General features: G+C 45.6%; 1 protein-coding gene across 1 annotated transcript in view; it reads left to right on the top strand.

The window, feature by feature from the left end:
* Positions 1-2,092: 2,092 nt before the first annotated feature.
* Positions 2,093-19,629, top strand: part of LOC139279608 (GATA zinc finger domain-containing protein 14-like) — a 319,765-nt gene continuing 302,228 nt past the window's right edge. Inside the window, exons 1-6 of the mRNA XM_070898724.1 lie at positions 2,093-2,145; positions 3,011-3,055; positions 5,658-5,687; positions 6,046-6,075; positions 6,229-6,258; positions 9,905-9,931. Of these exons, the coding sequence (XP_070754825.1) occupies positions 2,093-2,145; positions 3,011-3,055; positions 5,658-5,687; positions 6,046-6,075; positions 6,229-6,258; positions 9,905-9,931 (215 nt within the window). The remainder of the gene's footprint in view (positions 2,146-3,010; positions 3,056-5,657; positions 5,688-6,045; positions 6,076-6,228; positions 6,259-9,904; positions 9,932-19,629) is intronic.

Genomic DNA, 19,629 nt, shown 5'->3' with positions numbered 1-19,629 from the left:
AGAGAGGAGAGGGAGGGAGGGGGGAGAGGGAGGGGGAGGTGGGGGGAGAGAGGGGAGGGAGGAGGAGAGAGCGAGGTGAGGGAGTGGAGCGAGGGAGGGGAGGGGGGAGCGAGGGGGAGGGGAGAGAGGGAGGGAGGGGGGGGAGAGGGGGGAGGGGGGGCGGAGAGGGAGAGGGGGGAGGGAGAGGGGGGAGAGAGGGAGGGAGAGGAGGAGGGAGGGAGGGAGAGAGAGGGAGGGAGAGGGAGAGGGAGAGGGAGAGAGGGAGGGAGAGGGGAGGGAGGGAGAAGGGAGGGGAGAGAGGAGGGGGGCATCGGGTCGGGGAACAGGAGCGCGGGTCGGGTCAGTTGGGGGGGGGGTAGCGGGTCTCGGGTCGGGTCGGGGCTGGGGGTGGGGTCGGGTCTCGGGTCGGGGCCGGGGGGGGCAGGGTCTCGGGTCGGGTCGGGGTGGGGGGGAGCGGTGTCGGGTCCGTGGGGGGTGGGGGAGGACGGAGCGAGCGGGTGTCGCGTCTCGGGTCCGTGGGGGTGGGGAGCGGTGTCGGGTCTGGTCGGCGGGGGGTGGGGGGAGTGGTGTCGGGTGGTCTGGTCGGCGATGGGGGGGGGGGAGCGAGTGTCGGGTCTGGTCGGGCGGGGAGCAGGAGCTGGCTGTGGGAGGAGCCTCATTCACGCAGCCCCAGTGAGGCCATTCAGCCAGGTCTTGGGGCTGCGTGCTTCGGGCCCCTCCCACACAGTTCGGCGCCTGGAGCTACTGCACTTGCGTGCCGACTGTAGCGCGCATGTGCAGAGGTCCTGGCACTGTTTTCAGCGCCGGGACCTGGCTCCGCCCCCCCCCCCCCCACAGCTCGTGCTGGCTGCGCCGAGGGCCACAGGACCTGTAAGTAGGTGGAGAACACCGAGGATTTTTTTAGGCGCGAAAAACGGGCGCCCCACTCGGAGGGGCGCCCGTTTTTTTTCTTGTGGAAACTTGGGCCCATAGAAACATAGAAAATAGGTGCAGGAGTAGGCCATTCGGCCCTTCGAGCCTGCACCGCCATTCAACAAGATCATGGCTGATCACCCACCCCAGCACCCTCCCCCCCCCCAATGCCCCCTGCACACCTCCCCCGACCCCCCCCCCTCTCCCCCCAGCCGCAAGGATCACATCCAACTCCCTCCCGAACACATCCAATTAACTGGCATCAACAACTCTCCGCGGCAGGGAAACCTCACACCCCAACAACTCCCCGAGTGAAGAAGTCTCTCCCAATCCCAGCCCCAAACAGCCCACCCCCATCCCAAGAGCATGCCACCCCCCCCACCCCGGACCCACCCAACATCAGGAACTCTCTCCCCGCACCCAAACCGCCCCGTCAGAATCCTTCCCAAATGCCGAACACCCCCAGATGTCGAGCCCCCCGCGATGCCAACCACACCACATCCACCAACCGCCATCTGCGCAGTCAACCCGTCCACCCCACTCTGAACACTCCCCGCACCGAGGCACAGAGCCCCCAGGCCCGCCCCTCCAACACACTTCGCCCCCTCCAGACCTCCACTGCAATGTGGCCCCTCCTGTCCCCCACCCTAGGTTTCTCCGCCCCCCACTTCCACCACTCTCCCCTCCATCCCCCGCCCCCATCTCCCCTCAACTTCCTTCTGCCTCCCCGCACAGGCTCCCATCTTGGGGGCAGTAACCTTCTGGGGCAGGGAATTTTAGCCCCCAGCGTGGAAGTCCTGTTCCCGCTGCAGAATTGGCCTTACCACCCCTCAATGGAAGCGGAGTGCAATTTCCCACACTCCACTTCCTTTGGGGGCAGTTACCGGGGCACGACTGGATGCTCCTGTGACAGTTGGAACTGGTGCTCTCCACTCTCCCATCCTGCGACAGTTGGAACTGGTGCTCTCCACTCTCCCGTCCTGTGACAGTTGGTGAGAGAGGGTTAATTAGCAATCTTGTTGTGTGAGGCCCCTTGGGGAAGAGTGACCATAATATGGTGGAATTCTTCATTTAAGATGGAGAGTGACAGTTAATTCAGAGACTAGAGTCCTGAACTTAAAAGAAAGGTAACTTCAACGGTATGAGACGTGATCTGGCGAATTATAGTAAAGGGTTGACAATGGATAGGGAATGGCAGACATCTAATGATCACATGGATAAACGTCAACAATTGTACATCCCTGTCTGGCGTAAAAATAAAATGGGGGAGGTGGCTCAACCGTGGCTTTTAAGGGAAATTAGGGATAGTGTCAAGGGAGAGGCATATAAATTGGCCAAAAAAAGCAGCAAACTTGAGGACTGGGATTAATTTAGAATTCAGCAGAGGACAAAAGGTTTAATTCGGAGGGGGAAAATAAAATATGAGAGTAAGCTTGCAGAGAATATAAAAACTGACTGCAAAAGCTTCTGCAGATACGTGAAGAGAAAAAGATTAGTGAAGACAAATGTAGGTCCCTTGCAGTCAGAATCAGGTGAATTTATAATGGGGAACAAAGAAATGGCAGACCAATTGAACATGCTTGACAAATCTTCGAGAATTTTTTGAGGATTTAACTAGTAGAGTGGACAAGGGGGAGCCAGTGGATGTGGTGTATTTAGACTTCCAAAAGGTTTTTGACAAGGTCCCACACAAGAGGTTAGTGTGCAAAATTAAAGCACATGGTATTGAGGGTAACATATTGACATGGATAGAGAACTGGTTGGCAGACAGGAAGCAAAGAGTAGGAATAAACAGGTTCTTTTCAGAATGGCAGGCAGTGACTAGTGGGGTACTGCAAGGTTCAGTGCTGGGACACCAGCTATTTACAATATACATTAACGATTTAGACAAAGGAATTGAATGTTAATATCTCCAAGTTTACAGATGACACTAAGATGGGTGATAGTGTGAGCTGTGAGGAGGATGCTAAGAGGCTGTAGGGTGACTTGGACAGGTTAGGTGCATGGGCAAATACATGGCAAATACATGTTCCCATTGAATTATGCAGGAATTTCTCCACATCCTCCACACCTAAAACTTCAAATCTTTACTTTGCAGTATCATCAACAATGACACCGACAACAACCGTGACTTCATCAACAGGTATCAACTAACCAATAGAAATGGAACTGTTTTCACAGAACCTTTCGGCCCATTGAGTCCGTGCCAGCGGAAAATTAGGTTTACAGCTTGATCCCACTTTCAATCTCCTGGTCCCGAGTCTTGTTGGTTATGGCACTTCAAGTGCATATCCAAGCAATTTTGAAATGCGCTGTGTGTTTCTGCCTCTACCATCTTATCAAGCAGTGAGTTCCAGACCCGCATCACCCTTTGGGTGAAAAATGTTCTCCTCAACTTCCCTTTAATCCTGCTGCCAATTTCTTTAAATCTATGTCCCCTGGTTATTTCCCTCTCTGCTAAGGGAAATAGGCCCTTCTTATCTACTTTATCTAGGACCTCATCATTTTATGCACCTCAATTAAGTCTCCCTCAGCCTTGTTTGTTCCAAATAATACAACCCCACCCTACCCAATCACACCTTTCCTGTAACATGGTAACAAGAACTATACACATTACTTTAGCTGTGACCTAACTAGAGTTTGATACAGTTCAAGTATAACATCCCATGCTCTTAAATTCTATGCATCGGCTAATAAAGCAAAGTATCCCGTATGACTTCTTAACCACATTATCTACCAGCCGTGCTACCTTCAGAGATCTGTAGACATGCACACCAAGTTCTCTCTATCCTCTACACTTCTCAGTATCATACCATTTATTGTGTATTCCCTTGCCTGGTTAGCCCTCCCCAAATGCACTACCTTACAATTCTATGGATTGAATTTCATTTTCCCCTATTCTGCCAACCTGATTAATCCATTGAAAGAAGAAAGATAGACTTCCATTTATATAGCGCCTTTCACAATCACCGGATGTCCCAAAGCGTTTATAGCCAATGAAGTACATTTTTTTTTAAATGCAATCACTTTTGTAATTTAGGAAATACGGCAGCCAATTTGCACACAGCAAGCTCCCATAAACAGTAACGTGATAATGACCAGGTAATCTGCTTTAGTGATGTTGATTGAGGGATAAATATTGGCCAGGACACTGAGGATAACTCCGCTGCTCTGAAATAGTGCCATGGGATCTTCTAATTCCACCTCAGAGCAGACGGGGCCTCGGTTTAACGTTTCATCCCAATGACTGCAGCTTAAGAGTATCAGTAGTGCAGCACTTCCCCCCCCATCCTGCAATGGAGTATCAGCATAGATTTTTGTGCTGAAGTCTGTCGTGGGACTTGAGCCTACAACCTGCTGACTCAGAGGTGAGAGTGGTACCTACTGAGCCATGGCTGATGCACACGGATATCTTCCTGCAGTCTACAGCTTTCTTCCTCATGATCAACCACACGGATAATTTATGTATCATCTGCAAACTTCTTAATCATGCCATAGACATTGAAGTCTAAATGATTGATATATGCCACAAAAAACAACGAACTTAGTCCTGAGCCCTGTGGAATCCCACTGGAAACAGCCTTCCAATCACAAAAAAAATCAGTCGACCATTACATTTACCTTCCTTCCACTGAGCCAATTTTAGATCCAACATGCCACTTTCCCTTGGATCCCAGGGGCTTTTATTATTCTGTCCAGAATGTTTCGTGGGACCTTGTAAAAGATTTGCTAAATTCCATGTAAACGACTTCAAATACATTATTCTTATTGACCCTGGCACCAGGGAGGCATGTCTGCAGCCGCAGAAATGTCTAACTGTTCCCCTAACTATTGAATCTCCGATCACTGTTGCTTTCTTGACCTTCCTCCTCCTACCCTGTACAGCTGAGTCACCCGTGGTGACGTAGCCTTGGCTCTGGCTGTACTCCCCAGAGGAAACATGGCTCTCACCAGTGTTCAGAATGGCGGTTAGAGAGTGAGATACACTCAGAGGAGACCTGCATTACCTGCCTGTTTCTAATTGCCTGACCTGCCCGTCACCCATTCCCTCTCTGCCTGCAAACTCCTCAGCTGTGGGATGAGCACCTCCAGAAATGTGCTGTCCATGTAGCACTCAGCCTCGCAGATACACTGCAGAGATGCCTTCCGCTGCTCAAGCTCCTATACCCGGAGCTCGCGCTCCTCCATCTGACAACACTCCCTGCGCATGTGGTTGTCCAGGACACGAGAAGCATCCTGGTCTTCCCACATGGCACATGATGTGCATTGGACGGGACTGATGTCCCCTGCCATGCCTCAATTTATTAGACTACAAACTAAATTTGTTAGTTTAACTCACTGCAATAAATGAGAGAGAAAAAATACAACATTATTTACTCAAGTTTAACAAGTACCCCTGAGATTTGCATTGCCCTCACAACATAGTTATTCTATGAAGACTGACAGGTGAATTTCGTACATGATAATTGGCGTCTCCATGGAAGGTTCACGGTATCATTTAATATTCCCAACAGTTATATGATCATCACGAAGGAAATTAATAATCTAATTACAAAAATGTGCATCAATCATTGTCTTCACAAATGGAATTTTCAAATGAAGAATGTCATTGTTCCATCTGTTATTTTAGTTCCGTGTGTTTTAAAGTAGCAGAGAGAGGAAAGCCGACACGTGTTTTAATCATTCATCAGTAATTTCTGGACTTAAATTGTTTAAACTTACAGCTTCAACTCTATCTTTTCCAGTGTCAACAATGGCTCCAACTTCAACAACAGGTATAAAATCCATCACCTTATTCCAATAATTTGTACTCACTTGTCAATCAGCAAAGATACTGTATTAATGCATCAAAATCTCTCTGACTTCATGACTGGAATTACCCAGTGAAATGGACCCTAATTGGACAGTAATTCCCACTCTTAAATCTTCCAAAACAAAATTCAGATTATCAATGCAACAATATTTTTGAATTAATCTCTGATTTTATACTGGATATTTCCCATTGAAAATTGCAAAATTATATTAAACATAGAAATTAACAGCACAGGAGGGCAGATGACCCATGGATTCTGTGCTGGAGATGATGGGATGATTCACACTCCACACTCACACCTTCAATTTCATCCTTTCCAGCTTCGACAACGACCACAACTTCAACAACAGGTATGAAATTAGCTGCGCAGTTGGGGCAATACTTTCGGTACAATTCATGGATGTAACCTGCATGTTTGATGACTTCACAACTGGTATTCTGCATTTAAAGATGGGATGATTTTCCATGCTGCATATTCACACCATCAACTGTGTTCTTTCCAGCACCAACATCAACATCAACTTCAACAACAGGTACATAATAAACACTATACTGTCAGTAACAATTTCCAATTAAGCTAGAAAGCAAAATTCTCAATATGAATAAGGAGTTTCCTCTACTAGCATTGTATCTCTTTTCTTTTAAACTGATGTTAAGCTTATCCACAATGGCATCATTAACTGTATTCGCCGTGGTACCAATGTCGAAAACAGGTATGAAATTGATCAAATCACTGCAACAATTGCCATCTGCTTCAGCACTGAGAACAAAATTATATAAAAGCAGCACAAAGTATCTTCTGCGGTTTGCAAATTGGCACTATTGTTTGATATCATTGAATCACATTAATCCAGCTATTACAGAAGAACATAAGAAATAGGAGCAGGAGTAGGCAATTTGGCGCCTCGAGCCTGCTCCATCTAATAAGATCATGGCTGATCTGATTGTGGATTCAGCTCCACTTCCCTGCCGGCTCCCCATAACCCTTTACTCCCTTATCACTCAAAAATCTGTCTAGCTCCGCCTTAAATATATTCAATAATCCAGCCTCCACAGCTCTCTGGGGCTGGGAATTTCATAGATGTACAACCGTCTGAGAGAAGAAATTCCTTCTCATCTCAATTTTAAATGGACGGTCCCTTATTCTAAGACTATGACCCCTAGTTTTAGTTTCCTCTCTGCATCCACCTTATCAAGCCCCCTTGTTGTAACTTATCTTATAAGTTTCAATAAGATCACCTCTCATTCTTCTGAACTCCAATGTGTATGCGCCCAACCTACTGAACCTTTCCTCATAAGTCAACCCCCTCATCTCCTGAATCAACCTAGTGAACCTTCTCTGAACAGCCTCCAAAGCAAGTATATCCTTCCTTAAATATGGAGACCAAAACAGTGCGCAGTACTCCAGGTGTGGCCACACCAATACCCTGTACAGTTGCAGCAGGACTTATCTGCATTTATACTTTATTCCCCCCCAATAAAGGGCAATATTCCATTTGCCTTCCTGATTACTTGCTGTACCTGTATACTAACTTTTTGTGTTTCATGCACAAGGACCCCCAGGTCTCTCTGTACTGCAGCACTTTGCAATTTTTCTCCATTTAAATTATAATTTGCTTTTCTATTATTTCTGCCAAAGTGGATAACCTCACATTTTCCCACGTTATACTCCATCTGCCAAATTTTTGCCCACTCACTTAGCCTGTTTATATCTCTTTGCAGATTTTTGGTGTCCTCTTCACAATTTGCTTTCCCACCCATCTTTGTATCATCAGCAAACTTGGCTACATTACACTCGGTCCCTTCATCCAAGTCATTAATATAGATTGAAAATAGTTGAGGACCCAGCACCGATCCCTGCGGCACCCCACTAGTCACTGTTTGCCAACCGGAAAATAATCCATTTATCACGACTCTCTGCTTTTTGTCAGTTAGCCAATCTTCTATCCTTGTTAATATATTACCCCCAACCCCGTGAATTTTTATCTTGTGCAGTAACCTCCTATGTGGCACCTGATCAAATGCCTTCTGGAAATCCAAGTGCACCACATCCATTGGGTTCCCCCTTATCCACCCTGCTCGTTACATCCTAAAAGAACTCCAGCAAATTTGTCAAACAGGATTTCCTTTTCATAAAACCATGCTGACGCTGCTTGATTGAATCATGTTTTTCCAAATGTCCTGCTACTAAGGACCATTAAACATTCCGGTCTATTAAGTGAGATAAATATACATGAAAGAAACTCACAATAATCATTAGTCAGTGTGAATCAGCCCCCAGTAGTTGTCACTCGGAACTGGAATTCATCTCGGAGACATTAAGGGTGTAATTTTCTCCTTTACCACTTGGACAGTAAACCAGCGGAGCAGATCACCTGTTCTCAACTGATGATTTTCACCCTTTTTTGTGTATTTGTGTTTTTTTGTTTTGAACCGACCCAATGTTCACTTATCATCCAAGTGGTGAAGGTGATAATTACCCCCTAGATTACGTCAGAAGTTTTATTTCCAATAGACAGAACAATGGTGAGAACAATTCTGGAGCAAGTCATGTAGGTTCAGACTCTGTATCTCAGAATGGATAGAAACACATCAGACAAGTGACTCCGATGCTCCCAGGCTACATCATATGAAAGATTCCTGCACCTAAACTTTTTTTCACTCCCAAATCAAAGAGTGAACCCCAACATCACAGAAATGTTCATGCAATAACATGTACAGATCAGTCTGAAGTGACCAAAGTATTTTACTGAGGCAGTGAGTATACGAACAATGAGCACAAGTTATTCGTCTCAAGCAATGTTCAGAAAGGAATAAAGCTACTTCCATTAGATACTGTACATATGGAATGCATTTGAAGCAGGGCCGAGAGAAATGTTCAAAAAGGAGCTTGATGGATAACAATTCCAAATGACATTCCGGTTACCTGGACATTAATTGCATCTTATTGCGGATAATTGATATTTTACTGGGAAAGCTGAACAATTTCCTTGTTAAATAGCAAGCCAATTACATTTTTAAATGTATCCTTTTTCAAGACCAGCAACTTCAGCAAGTATGAAATGAGTTGCAAAAATTAATGTATTAAACTTTCACGAGTTAATGGGAGGAAAATTGCAGTCAGAGGCTTCCTTCGGACGAACGCCTCCGACCTGAAATTTTTTTACGAAAATACCTGGTGGGCCCGGAGGCATTTTCAATTCTGGTCGGAGGCCAACATTCCAAGCGTTGCGTTTGGGAAGATGACTTCCCCGTACGTACAAAAATGCTGGAGTCACGTGGGCCTGGACCACCAATCACTCTGCAGTATTCTCATTGATAATAATGGGAACTCCGTTTTTATGAGTTCCCATTACTATCAATGAGAATAAACCCCTCAAACATGAAACACAGCATGATAAATAAAACACACTGCACATATTTAAAATTATTTGAAATTAAAGTTAATTAAATGTTTTAATGTGTTTTAATAGGGTTTAAAAATTAACTTAACTTAATGGAAAATGTAAAAATGTATGAATAAATTTAATTTTTATGTATTTTAAAACTCTTAAGCTGATAAAAGTAAGCTGTGCGCCTGTTTTTACCAGCCGTTAAGAGTTTGAAGCATATTTGCAGGGCATGAGTTGGGCAAAAAGCCCAATCTCTCCCGCGCAAATTTCCTTCTCCCGGGGTTGTGGAGGATATGTCAAGAAAAAGCTTGACAGATCGGAAAAGCCGGTTTTTCGCGCAACCGACTAATGCGAGGTATTGCCGGGTCCATGCGCACTTCGTACGGACCCGGTGAGGCTGGAACTAATGTAATACCTAGATTATCACTTACACAAAAATGCCTTTTCTGTTGATTGGCAAGCTGATCCCTTTGTTTCATGTGATTGACTCAGTAAACCACCTATAAATAATCACAGCTCAACCTTCTAGTACATAAAGTTCTCTAGACACAAACAAGGTTCAAAATGAGAAAAACATTTTCCCACTGATTAATGGACATATGGAAGGGCCTAACAGACACTGCATTGGAATCAAGGTCAGCTGAAATGTTCAAAAGCAGCTTAACATATAGATTCCATATGTGAAATGTAGATTTTTCATTACTTGGTAACTGCTATTCTGCACCACTATGATAATAAAGGGATAATTTTATATTCTCCACACAAACATCAACTGTATTCTTTCCAGAGCCAACAACAACAACAACTTCAACAGGTATGAACTTAACACATCTCGTTAATAAAGTGTTCCAATTAATCTGGGAACCAAATTGTTATCAAGAAAATCAAAGGCTTCTGTCTGATGTCATGGCATCTGCTGCTTTCCATGATAAACTGATGCCAATAATTTATACTCTTCACAACTGCACTAACTGTATTCTCACCAGTAGCAACATCGAAGACTGTAGCTACTACGGGTATACAATTAATCTCATAATTGCAACAATATCTGACAGATTATCGTTGAGCAGAAAGGTGCTGCCCCCCAAAATAAGTCCGCACCACCATATGTGTGATTGACTGAATTGGACAAAGTCACCAGTAGATTCCAGAAATCAGCAAGTCATTTAAAAGTTCAATGTGGTGAAGATTAAGTGCAACAGACAAGGATGTCCCCGTGTTGCATTGTGTGAAATTCAGTCACCAGCACATAGAATAACTCAGTGACTGCCTCACTTGATGGCCAATGCAGGTAAGTCCCTTCTGACATTCATTCTTTCTCCCTGGATCCAATGACCCAGGTGGGTGAGTGCCAGCTACCTGCTGTGCCACTGTTACTGTCACTGTTCTTTCTACAGAAACTCGCCTTCCTTCTCCAAATCCAACAGTGCCAATGGGATGCCTGTGGCCCACACTGGTTGTGGGTAAAAGGGTAAATAAGTGGGTATTAATGTTTTACAGAGAACAGGGCCCTACTACTTCTTTTGTTTGGTAGTAGCAAAGCAAATCAAATGTCAATATCCAAGTCAAAGCTTCCAATATAGCAGCATGGATATCTTGTAGTCTGCATGCAAATTTCCTCTGGGGCAGTGCACAATGATGTGCTCCAGGGTCTGATTCGGAGTTCCACACTTGTATGATGGGGATGCTTTAATCTTCCATCTCTGGATGGTGGCAGCATCTACCATGACCAGTTCCGAGGTGGTTGATGGTTGTCCACTGTTTGCAAGGAAGGTTTCATCCTTCAGGCCCTACTTTCACTGTTCATTGGCCAAAACAACTGGTCTCAAGAGGCAAAATTCTGCCAACACTGAGCCAACCAGCAGCGCGTTTAGTGCTGGGCTCAGCGGTGCAATTATGCTAATGAGCAGGCAGCACGAATTGTGTGTTCTACCTGCAGTCCTTTCAATGGGTGCAGCCTAATCCAATTTCACCCCCTTTTTCTTTACTAGTATCAACTTTAAGTTCCTCACAATCATTAGAAATAGTTTCCCACTATTTCTGGTATATTTTTTGTGTCTTCTACTGTGAAGACAGATGCAAATTATTTGTTTAACTTCTCTACCATTTCATTATTCCCCATTATAATTTCTCCCCTCTCAGCCTGTGACGAACCCGTGATTACTTCCGATACTCTCTTTCTTTTTACATATCTGTAGAAGCTCTTAATTTTTTTAATGTCTTGCTAGTTTAGCATCCTCTCCTATTTTCTCCCTCTTTATCAATTTTTTGGTCATCCATTGCTGATTTCTAAACTCCACATCCCTGACCTGCTGAGAAATGCTCTCCACCCACTTCCTGCCTGGCAGGGGCAGAAAGTTGACAGCAACATTTAAATGGATCCCAGCGGTTAAAATCGACGTGGTCTCCAGCTGCCTCTGGTAGGGGAAAAGTACTCCTGGAAAGCTATCTCCAATATAAAATCCACTCCGATAATTTCAATAACAGATGCTAAGTTAATAGACATCGATGTCAATTTTCTGCTTGTGTGCTCTGGTGTGTGCCAGAATCTAGCCCAGCAGTTAGAAGCTGCCAGGCTTCTGATGAACTCTTCTGCACGGGATTAACATCCGCCTTAATGTCAGGAGTTAGAATCGGCCCTAATAATGACAGAAGGTTTGACACGAACCAGACAATTTTTGTACAGATTTATTGGTCAAAGATCTGACTTCAAATCACTTTCAAATCATTTTGATAAAGTCCCACATTGCAGACTAATCACGAAAGTAATAGCCCATGGGATCCAGGGCAAAATAGCAAGCTGGATCCAAAATTAGCTCAGAGACAGGAAGCAAAGGGTAATGGTTGATGGATGATTTTGTGACTGGAAGGCTGTATTCAGTGGGGTTCTGCAGAGTTCAGTGCTGGGCCCCTTGCTTTCTGTGGTACATATCAATGACTTGGACATCAACGTTGGGGGCATGATTAAGAAGTTTGCAGATGACACTAAAATAGGCTGTGTGGTTGATAATGAAGAAGAAAGCTGTGGACTGCAGGAAGATATCAATGTACTGGTCAGGTGGGGAGAACAGTGGCAAATAGAATTCAATCCGGATAAATTGAGGTAATACATTTGAGGTGGTCTCACAAGGCAAGGGAATACACATTAAATGATACAACACTGAAAAGTGTAGAGGAACAAAGGGACCTTGGATAGCAGGTCCACAGATCCCTGAAGGTAGCAGGTCTGGTAGATATGGTGGCTAAGAAGGCATATGGAATATCTGCCTTTTTCGTCGAGGCATGGAATACAAGAGCAAGGAGGTTATGTACATGCTGTTTGTAGCCACCAGATGGTGTCATTGTTGGAGGCCACTGAGTAGCACGCACATGGTGTTGCTCTGGTATAAAACGCCAGCCATTTTGTGAGTCAGGCACTTTGGGCCATAATAAAGCAGAACAATGTTGTACCTTGTTCACTTAAATTCTACTCAATTTGTACCTTTATTGCATACATAATATTTGGCGACGAGAATACAAGAACCTTTGTTTGCAAAATGAGCACGATTGGACTTTTAGAGCGATTCGTAGAGGGAGAAGATCGGGCAGACTTTGTGAGCTGTTTAAACCATTATTTCGTGACCAACAAATTGAAGGCGGTCGACGATGCAGATCGGCGCCGGGCCGTGTTCCTCACTGTGTGCGGTTCAAAGATCTACGGTCTGATAAAGAATCTACTCATGCTTAATGATCCAACAGAGAAAACGTACGAGGAGTTGTGTACATTAGTAAGGGAGCACCTCAAGCCAGATGACGGCATCATCATGTCGAGATACAGGTTTGATACACACATTTGATCAGAGGGCCAGAGCGCGGCAGAATTCGTTGCCGACCTGAGACCATGCAAGTTCGGGACGGGTGTTGGCAGACATGCTGCGGGACTTCTTTGTTATCGGCATCAACCACGAGGTGACCCTGCGCAAACTTCTGGCAATGGAGGAGTTGGATTTAAAAGGGGCCATCCAGATTGCTCAATCATGTATGACGACGGACAGGAGCTAAAGCAAATATCAATGAAGAACCAACCCTTGGCAAGTACTGTAAATGCGATTGATTCGGCATTCAGCAGAGTGGCACATGGCAGGGCCTATCCGGCTGCGTTCGCGAATGATTCGGCGATCGGCAGAGTGGCACATGGCAGGATCTATCCGGCAGCGTTCGCAAAACCTGTGGCTGCCCAAAGTCCGTCCGCAGGAATGTATCCAACTTCTGGCGTTGTGAGGGAAATCTTCGGCACCAGCAGTGCCGATTTAAGCAATATAGTTGCAAAGGCTGTCTGAGAGTGGGGCATCTCCAGCGCAATCGAGTTGCGACACACCACGTGGAGGATGAGAGCCAGACTAGCGCTTATCTGGATAGGCAATCTGAGATGCCAGAGGAAGAAGTGTATGGACTGTACTCTTTCATAATCAAGAGTAAACCAATTTTGATTAATGTGACGTTTAACATGATACCGGTATCGATCGAACTGAACATGCCGGGGCGAGTCAATCGATCATGAACGAGAGGGCATTTAATAAGCTGTGGGATACTAAGACTGAGAGGCCCAGGCTGAACCCTGTTAACGTCAAGCTGCACACGTACACCAAAGAACTGATGGTGATTGGCAGTGCACACATTAATAGAAACAAAGAAATTTACAGTGCAGAAGGAGGCCATTTCAGCCCATCGTGTCTGCGCCGGCCGACAAAGAGCCGCATGGCCCTTCATCAGCAGCCCTAAAGGTTACATACAAACCCATGAACAGTAACGGAAAGGCAAAGAGCACCCAGCCAATCAGTTCGCCCCACACCACTGCAACACCCTTTCTACTAAAAACATCTGCACTCCACCCCAACCGGAGCCATGTGATCTCCTGGGAGAGGCAAAAACCAGATAAAAGCCCAGGCCAATTTAGGGAGAAAAAACCTGGGAAAATTCCTCTCCGACCCATCCAGGCGATCGAAAATAGTCCAGCAGATCACCCTTGCCGTATTCTATTCCCTGCAGTACTTACCATTATATCTGCGCTGACCAACAAAAGGTCATCTAGTCTAATCCCAATTACCAGCTCTAGGTCCGTAACCCTGCAGATTACTGCATTTAAGTACCCATCCAACCATCTCTTAAAAGTGGTGAGGGTTTGTGCATCCACCACTCTTCCAAGCAGTGAGTGCCAGATCCCCACAACTCTCTGTATAAAGAAGCCCCCCCCGCCCCCCGTCAAATCCCCTCAAAACCTTCCACCAACCACCTTAAAACTATGCCTCCTCATAATAGCCCCCTCCACCAATGGAAATAGACCTTTACTATCCACAATGTCCAGGCCCCTCAATATTTTGTCCACCTCGATGAGGTCTCCTCTCAATCTCCTCTGTTCCAATAAGAACAAACCCAGCCTGTCCAATCTGTCCTCATATGTGTCGTATAACGGTGCTGTTCACGAGTTACCACTGTGGATTGTTCCAGGCAATGTCCCAACGCTGCTCAGCAGGAGCTGGTTGGAGAAAATCAGATGCGACTGGAATGACATAAAGGCGTTGTCGTCGGAGGAAGATATATGTGCCCAAGTATTGAGCAAGTTCCCCTCGCTGTTCGAACCGGGTATCGGCAACTTCACGGGAGCCAAGCTGCAGATCCACGTGGACTCAGATGCAAGACTCGTCCATCATAAAGCTCAGGCAGTTCCGTGTATGATGAGGGAGAAGGTCAAAATTGAACTGGACAGACTCCAGCGCGAAGGGATCATATCACCGGTCGAATTTAATGAATCGGCCAGCCCCGGTATTCCTGTGCTGAAAAGTGAAGGCACAGTCAGAATCCGTGGAGTCTAAAAGGCTACAATCAACAGGGTTTCAAAACAAGATCAGTACCTGTTACCGAAGGCTGATGACTTGTTTGCGATGCTAGCCAAAGGGAAGTCGTTCACAAAACTGGACTTGACATTGGCCTATATGACGTAGGAGTTGGTTGAGACGTCGAAGAGACTTACGTGCATAAACACGCGCAAAGGACTGTTTATTTATCACAGGAGCCCGTTTGGAATTCGCTCGGCTGCAGCAATATTCCAGAGGAATATGGAAAGTCGACTGAAGTCCGTTCCATGAACTGTCCTGTTCCATGATAACATCCTGATCACCAGTCGTGCCTCCAAGGAACATCTGAACAACCTGGAAGAGGTTCTACTGCGTTTGGACAGAGTGGGACTCAGACTTAAACACTCAAAGTGCGTCTTCATGGCACCGGAGGTCGAATTCCTCAGGAGGAAAATCGCCGCTGATGGCATCAGACCTACTGACGTGAAAACCAAAGCCATCAAGAATGCACCCAAGCTGCAGAACGTGACGGAGCTGCGTTCGTTCCTGGGTCTATTCAACTATTTTGGTAACTTGAGCACCTTACTTGAACCGATGCACATGCTGTTGAGAAAAGGCAACAACTGGGTGTAGGGCGCATTGCAAGAAGGAGCTTTCGAGAAAGCCACTAATCTGCTTTGCTCGAACAAGCTGCTGGTACATTATGACCCATGTAAACGTTTAGTTCTCGCCTATGACGCATCGTCATATGGAATTGGTTGCATGTTACAACAAGCCAATGAGTCGGGGAAACTTCAACCTGTCGCTTATGCATCCAAAAGTTTATCGAAAGCAGAAAGAGCCTACAGTGTGGTAGAAAAAGAAGCTTTTGCGTGTGTGTACGGTGTTAAAAAAATGCATCAATACCTGTTCGGTCTGAGGTTCAAATTAGAGACCGATCACAAGCTGCTCGTTTCATTGTTTTCCGCGAGCAAAGATATCAATACGAACGCTTCATCCCGCATCCAAAGGTGGGCGCTGACATTATCTACCAATGATTATGTCATTCGCCACAGACCTGGCACAGAGAATTGTGCCGATGCTTTGACCCGGTTGCCGTTGCCCACACCGGAGGTGGAAACGCCACAACCGGCAGATTTAATGTTGATCATGGATGCTTTTGAGACTGAAGATACCCCTGTCACGGCTCAACAAGTTAAAACCTGGACCTGCCAGGACCCAATATTATTGGTGGTAAAGGGTTGCATCCTCAAAGGGGATTGGTCTGTCATACCTTAGCAAATGTGCGAGGAGGCCAAACTGTACATTCGTCGTAAGGGCGAACAGTCTATTCAAGCAGATTGCATATTGTGGAGCAATCGAGTTGTAATACCTAAGAAAGGGAGAGAGAAGTTTGTGCGTGAGTTACACAGCACACATCTGGGTATCGTGATGATGAAGGCCATCTAGGTCCCACATAAGGTGACCAGGAATTGATTCTGAGCTGGAAGCATGCGTGCATCAGTGCAACACCTGCATGCAGCTCAGCAAAGCACCAGCGGAATCGCCGCTGAGTCTGTGATCATGGCCATCCAAATCTTGGTCCAGGATCCATGTAGATTTTGCAGATCCCTTCCAGGCCAAGATGTTTTTAGTGGTGGTGGATGCTTATTCGAAGTGGATAGAATGCATAATCATGTCATCCAGTACGTCCACGGCAACCATAGAGAATCTCAATGTCATGTTCGCGACATATGGTCTGCCTGACATAGTGGTGAGTGGCAATGGGTCGTGCTTCATCAGTCAGGAGTTTTAGGAGTTTGTAAAACTTAACAGCATAAAATATGTAAGGTCAGCACCGTTCAAGCCTGCGTCCAACAGGCAAGCAGAACGGGCAGTACAAATTATCAAGCAAAGCATGAGGAGAATAACCTAAAGGTCACTGCAGACCCGCTTGTCTTGCATATTGCTGAGTTACAGGACAAGACCCCACACACTCACAGGTGTCTCACCTGCTGAACTCATGATGAAAAGAGGTCTTAACACCAAGTTATCTCTTGTACATCCGGATTTAAGTAATCATGTTGAATACAGAAGACAGAGTCAACAAGGTTACCATGATCACGCAACTGTGTCACGCTCGATTTCTGTTAATGATCCTGTATATGTATTGAATTATGGTCAGAGTCCCAAATGGATCGCTGGTACGGTCATGGCCAAGGAGGGCAACAGAGGATTTGTTATTAAGCTCAAGAATGGGCAAGTTTGCAGGAAACACATGGATCAAACAAAGCTGAGGCACACAGATGAGCCAGAGCAGTCGGACGAAGAAACCGTCGATGATCAACCAACCTACCAGCTGCCTTCAGTGGACTCAGGTATCATCAGTGAACCCGAAATTTCCATCACAAACTTGTTGAATAAAAATGGACTTGCAATTCCTGACATGGCCACTGCCACCCGCAACAAGTCAGCTATCCAGCCACCAGTCACAACAGACTCCGCACATTCACCCAAGGCCGAAATCGAACTGAGACAGTCAACCTGGGAGCGTAAAGCACTGGACCGTCTCAACCTGTGAAAGACTGTGATAAGATCTCAGAGGAGGTATTGTCATGTATGGACATGCTGTTTTGTAGCCACCAGATGGTGTCATTGTTGGAGGCAACTGAGCAGCACACACGTGGTGCTGCTCTGGTATAAAAGGCCAGCCATTTTGTGAATCAGGCATTTGGGCCGTAATAAAGCAGAACAAGGTTGTGCCTTGTTCAGTTAAACAGTACTTAGTTTGTACCTTTATTGCATACATAACATGTTTGAAATGTATAAAACACTGGTTAGGCCGCAGTTGGAGTACTGTGTGCAGCCAGCTTCTGCCAAACAATGTGGGGCCAGCTCCTGGCACAATCCACAGCGGGAGTTCGTGTACTGCTCCATCATTGGAGACTTTGACTTCTGCACTGCCAATTACACATAAAAACAGATAGTAAAAGCTTTTACATCAAAACATAAAAACAGATAGTAAAAGCTTTTACAGATATATAAAACGGAAAAGAGTGACTAAAGTAAATGTTGGTCCCTGAGAAGATGAGAAGGGGGATTTAATAATGGGAAATGTGGAAATGGCTGAGAACTTAAACAATTATTTTGCTTCGGTCTTCACAGTGGAAGACACAAAAACCATGCCAAAAATTGCTGGTCACAGGAATGTGGGAAGGGAGGACCTTGAGACAATCACTAGCACTAGTGGGGTAGTGCTGGACAGGCTAATGGAATGAAGGTAGACAAGTCCCCTGGTCCTGATGAAATGCATCCCAGGGTATTAAAAGAGATGGCGGAAGTTATATGCATTCGTTCGAATCTACCAAATTTCTCTGGACTTTGGGGAGGTACCAGCGGATTGGAAAGCAGCTAATGTAACGCCTCTGTTTAAAAAAGGGGGCAGACAAAAGGCAGGTAACTATAGGCCGGTTAGTTTAACATCTGTAGTGGGGAAAATGCTTGAAGCTATCATTAAGGAAGAAATAGCGGGACATCTAGATAGGAATAGTGCAATCAAGCAGACGCAACATGGATTCATGAAGGGGAAATCATGTTTAACTAACTTACTGGAATTCTTTGAGGATATAACGAGCATGGTGGATAGAGGTGTACCGATGGATGTGGTGTATTTAGATTTCCAGAAGGCATTCGATAAGATGCCAAACAAAAGGTTACTGCAGAAGATAAAGGTACGCGGAGTCAGAGGAAATGTATTAGCATGGATAGAGAATTGGCTGGCTAACAGAAAGCAGAGAGTCGGGATAAATGGGTCCTTTTCGGGTTGGAAATCGGTGGTTAGTGGTGTGCCACAGAGATCGGTGCTGGGACCACAACTGTTTACAATATACATAGATGACCTGGAAGAGGGCACAGAGTGTAGTGTAACAAAATTTGCAGATGACACAAAGATTAGTGGGAAAGCGGGTTGTGTAGAGGACACAGAGAGGCTGCAAAGAGATTTAGATAGGTTAAGCGAATGGGCTAAGGTTTGGCAGATGGAATACAATGTCGGAAAGTGTGAGGTCATCCACTTTGGGGAAAAAAAACAATAAAAGGGAATATTTGAATGGGGAGAAATTACAACATGCTGCGGTGCAGAGGGACGTGGGGGTCTTTGTGCATGAATCCCAAAAAGTTAGTTTGCAGGTGCAGCAGGTAATCAGGAAGGCGAATGGAATGTTGGCCTTCATTGAGAGGGATGGAGTACAAAAGCAGGGAGATCCTGCTGCAACTGTACAGGGTATTGGTGAGGCCGCACCTGGAGTACTGCGTGCAGTTTTGGTCACCTTACTTAAGGAAGGATATATTAGCTTTGGAGGGGGTACAGAGACGATTCACTGGGCTGATTCCGGAGATGAGGGGGTTACCTTATGATGATAGATTGAGTAGCCTGGGTCTTTACTCGTTGGAGTTCAGAAGGATGAGGGGTGATCTTATAGAAACATTTAAAAGAATGAAAGGAATAGACAAGATAGAGGCAGAGAGGTTGTTTCCACTGGTCGGGGAGACTAGAACTAGGGGGCACAGCCTCAAAATACAGGGGAGCCAATTTAAAACCGAGTTGAGAAGGAATTTCTTCTCCCAGTGGGTTGTGAATCTGTGGAATTCTCTGCCCAAGGAAGCAGTTGAGGCTAGCTCATAGAATGTATTCAAATCA

Source organism: Pristiophorus japonicus, chromosome 14 (assembly GCF_044704955.1).
Source record: "Pristiophorus japonicus isolate sPriJap1 chromosome 14, sPriJap1.hap1, whole genome shotgun sequence".
NCBI lineage: Eukaryota > Metazoa > Chordata > Chondrichthyes > Pristiophoridae > Pristiophorus > Pristiophorus japonicus.
Note: the sequence above shows the minus strand (reverse complement) of the source record. Positions and strands in the feature narration are given on the sequence as shown.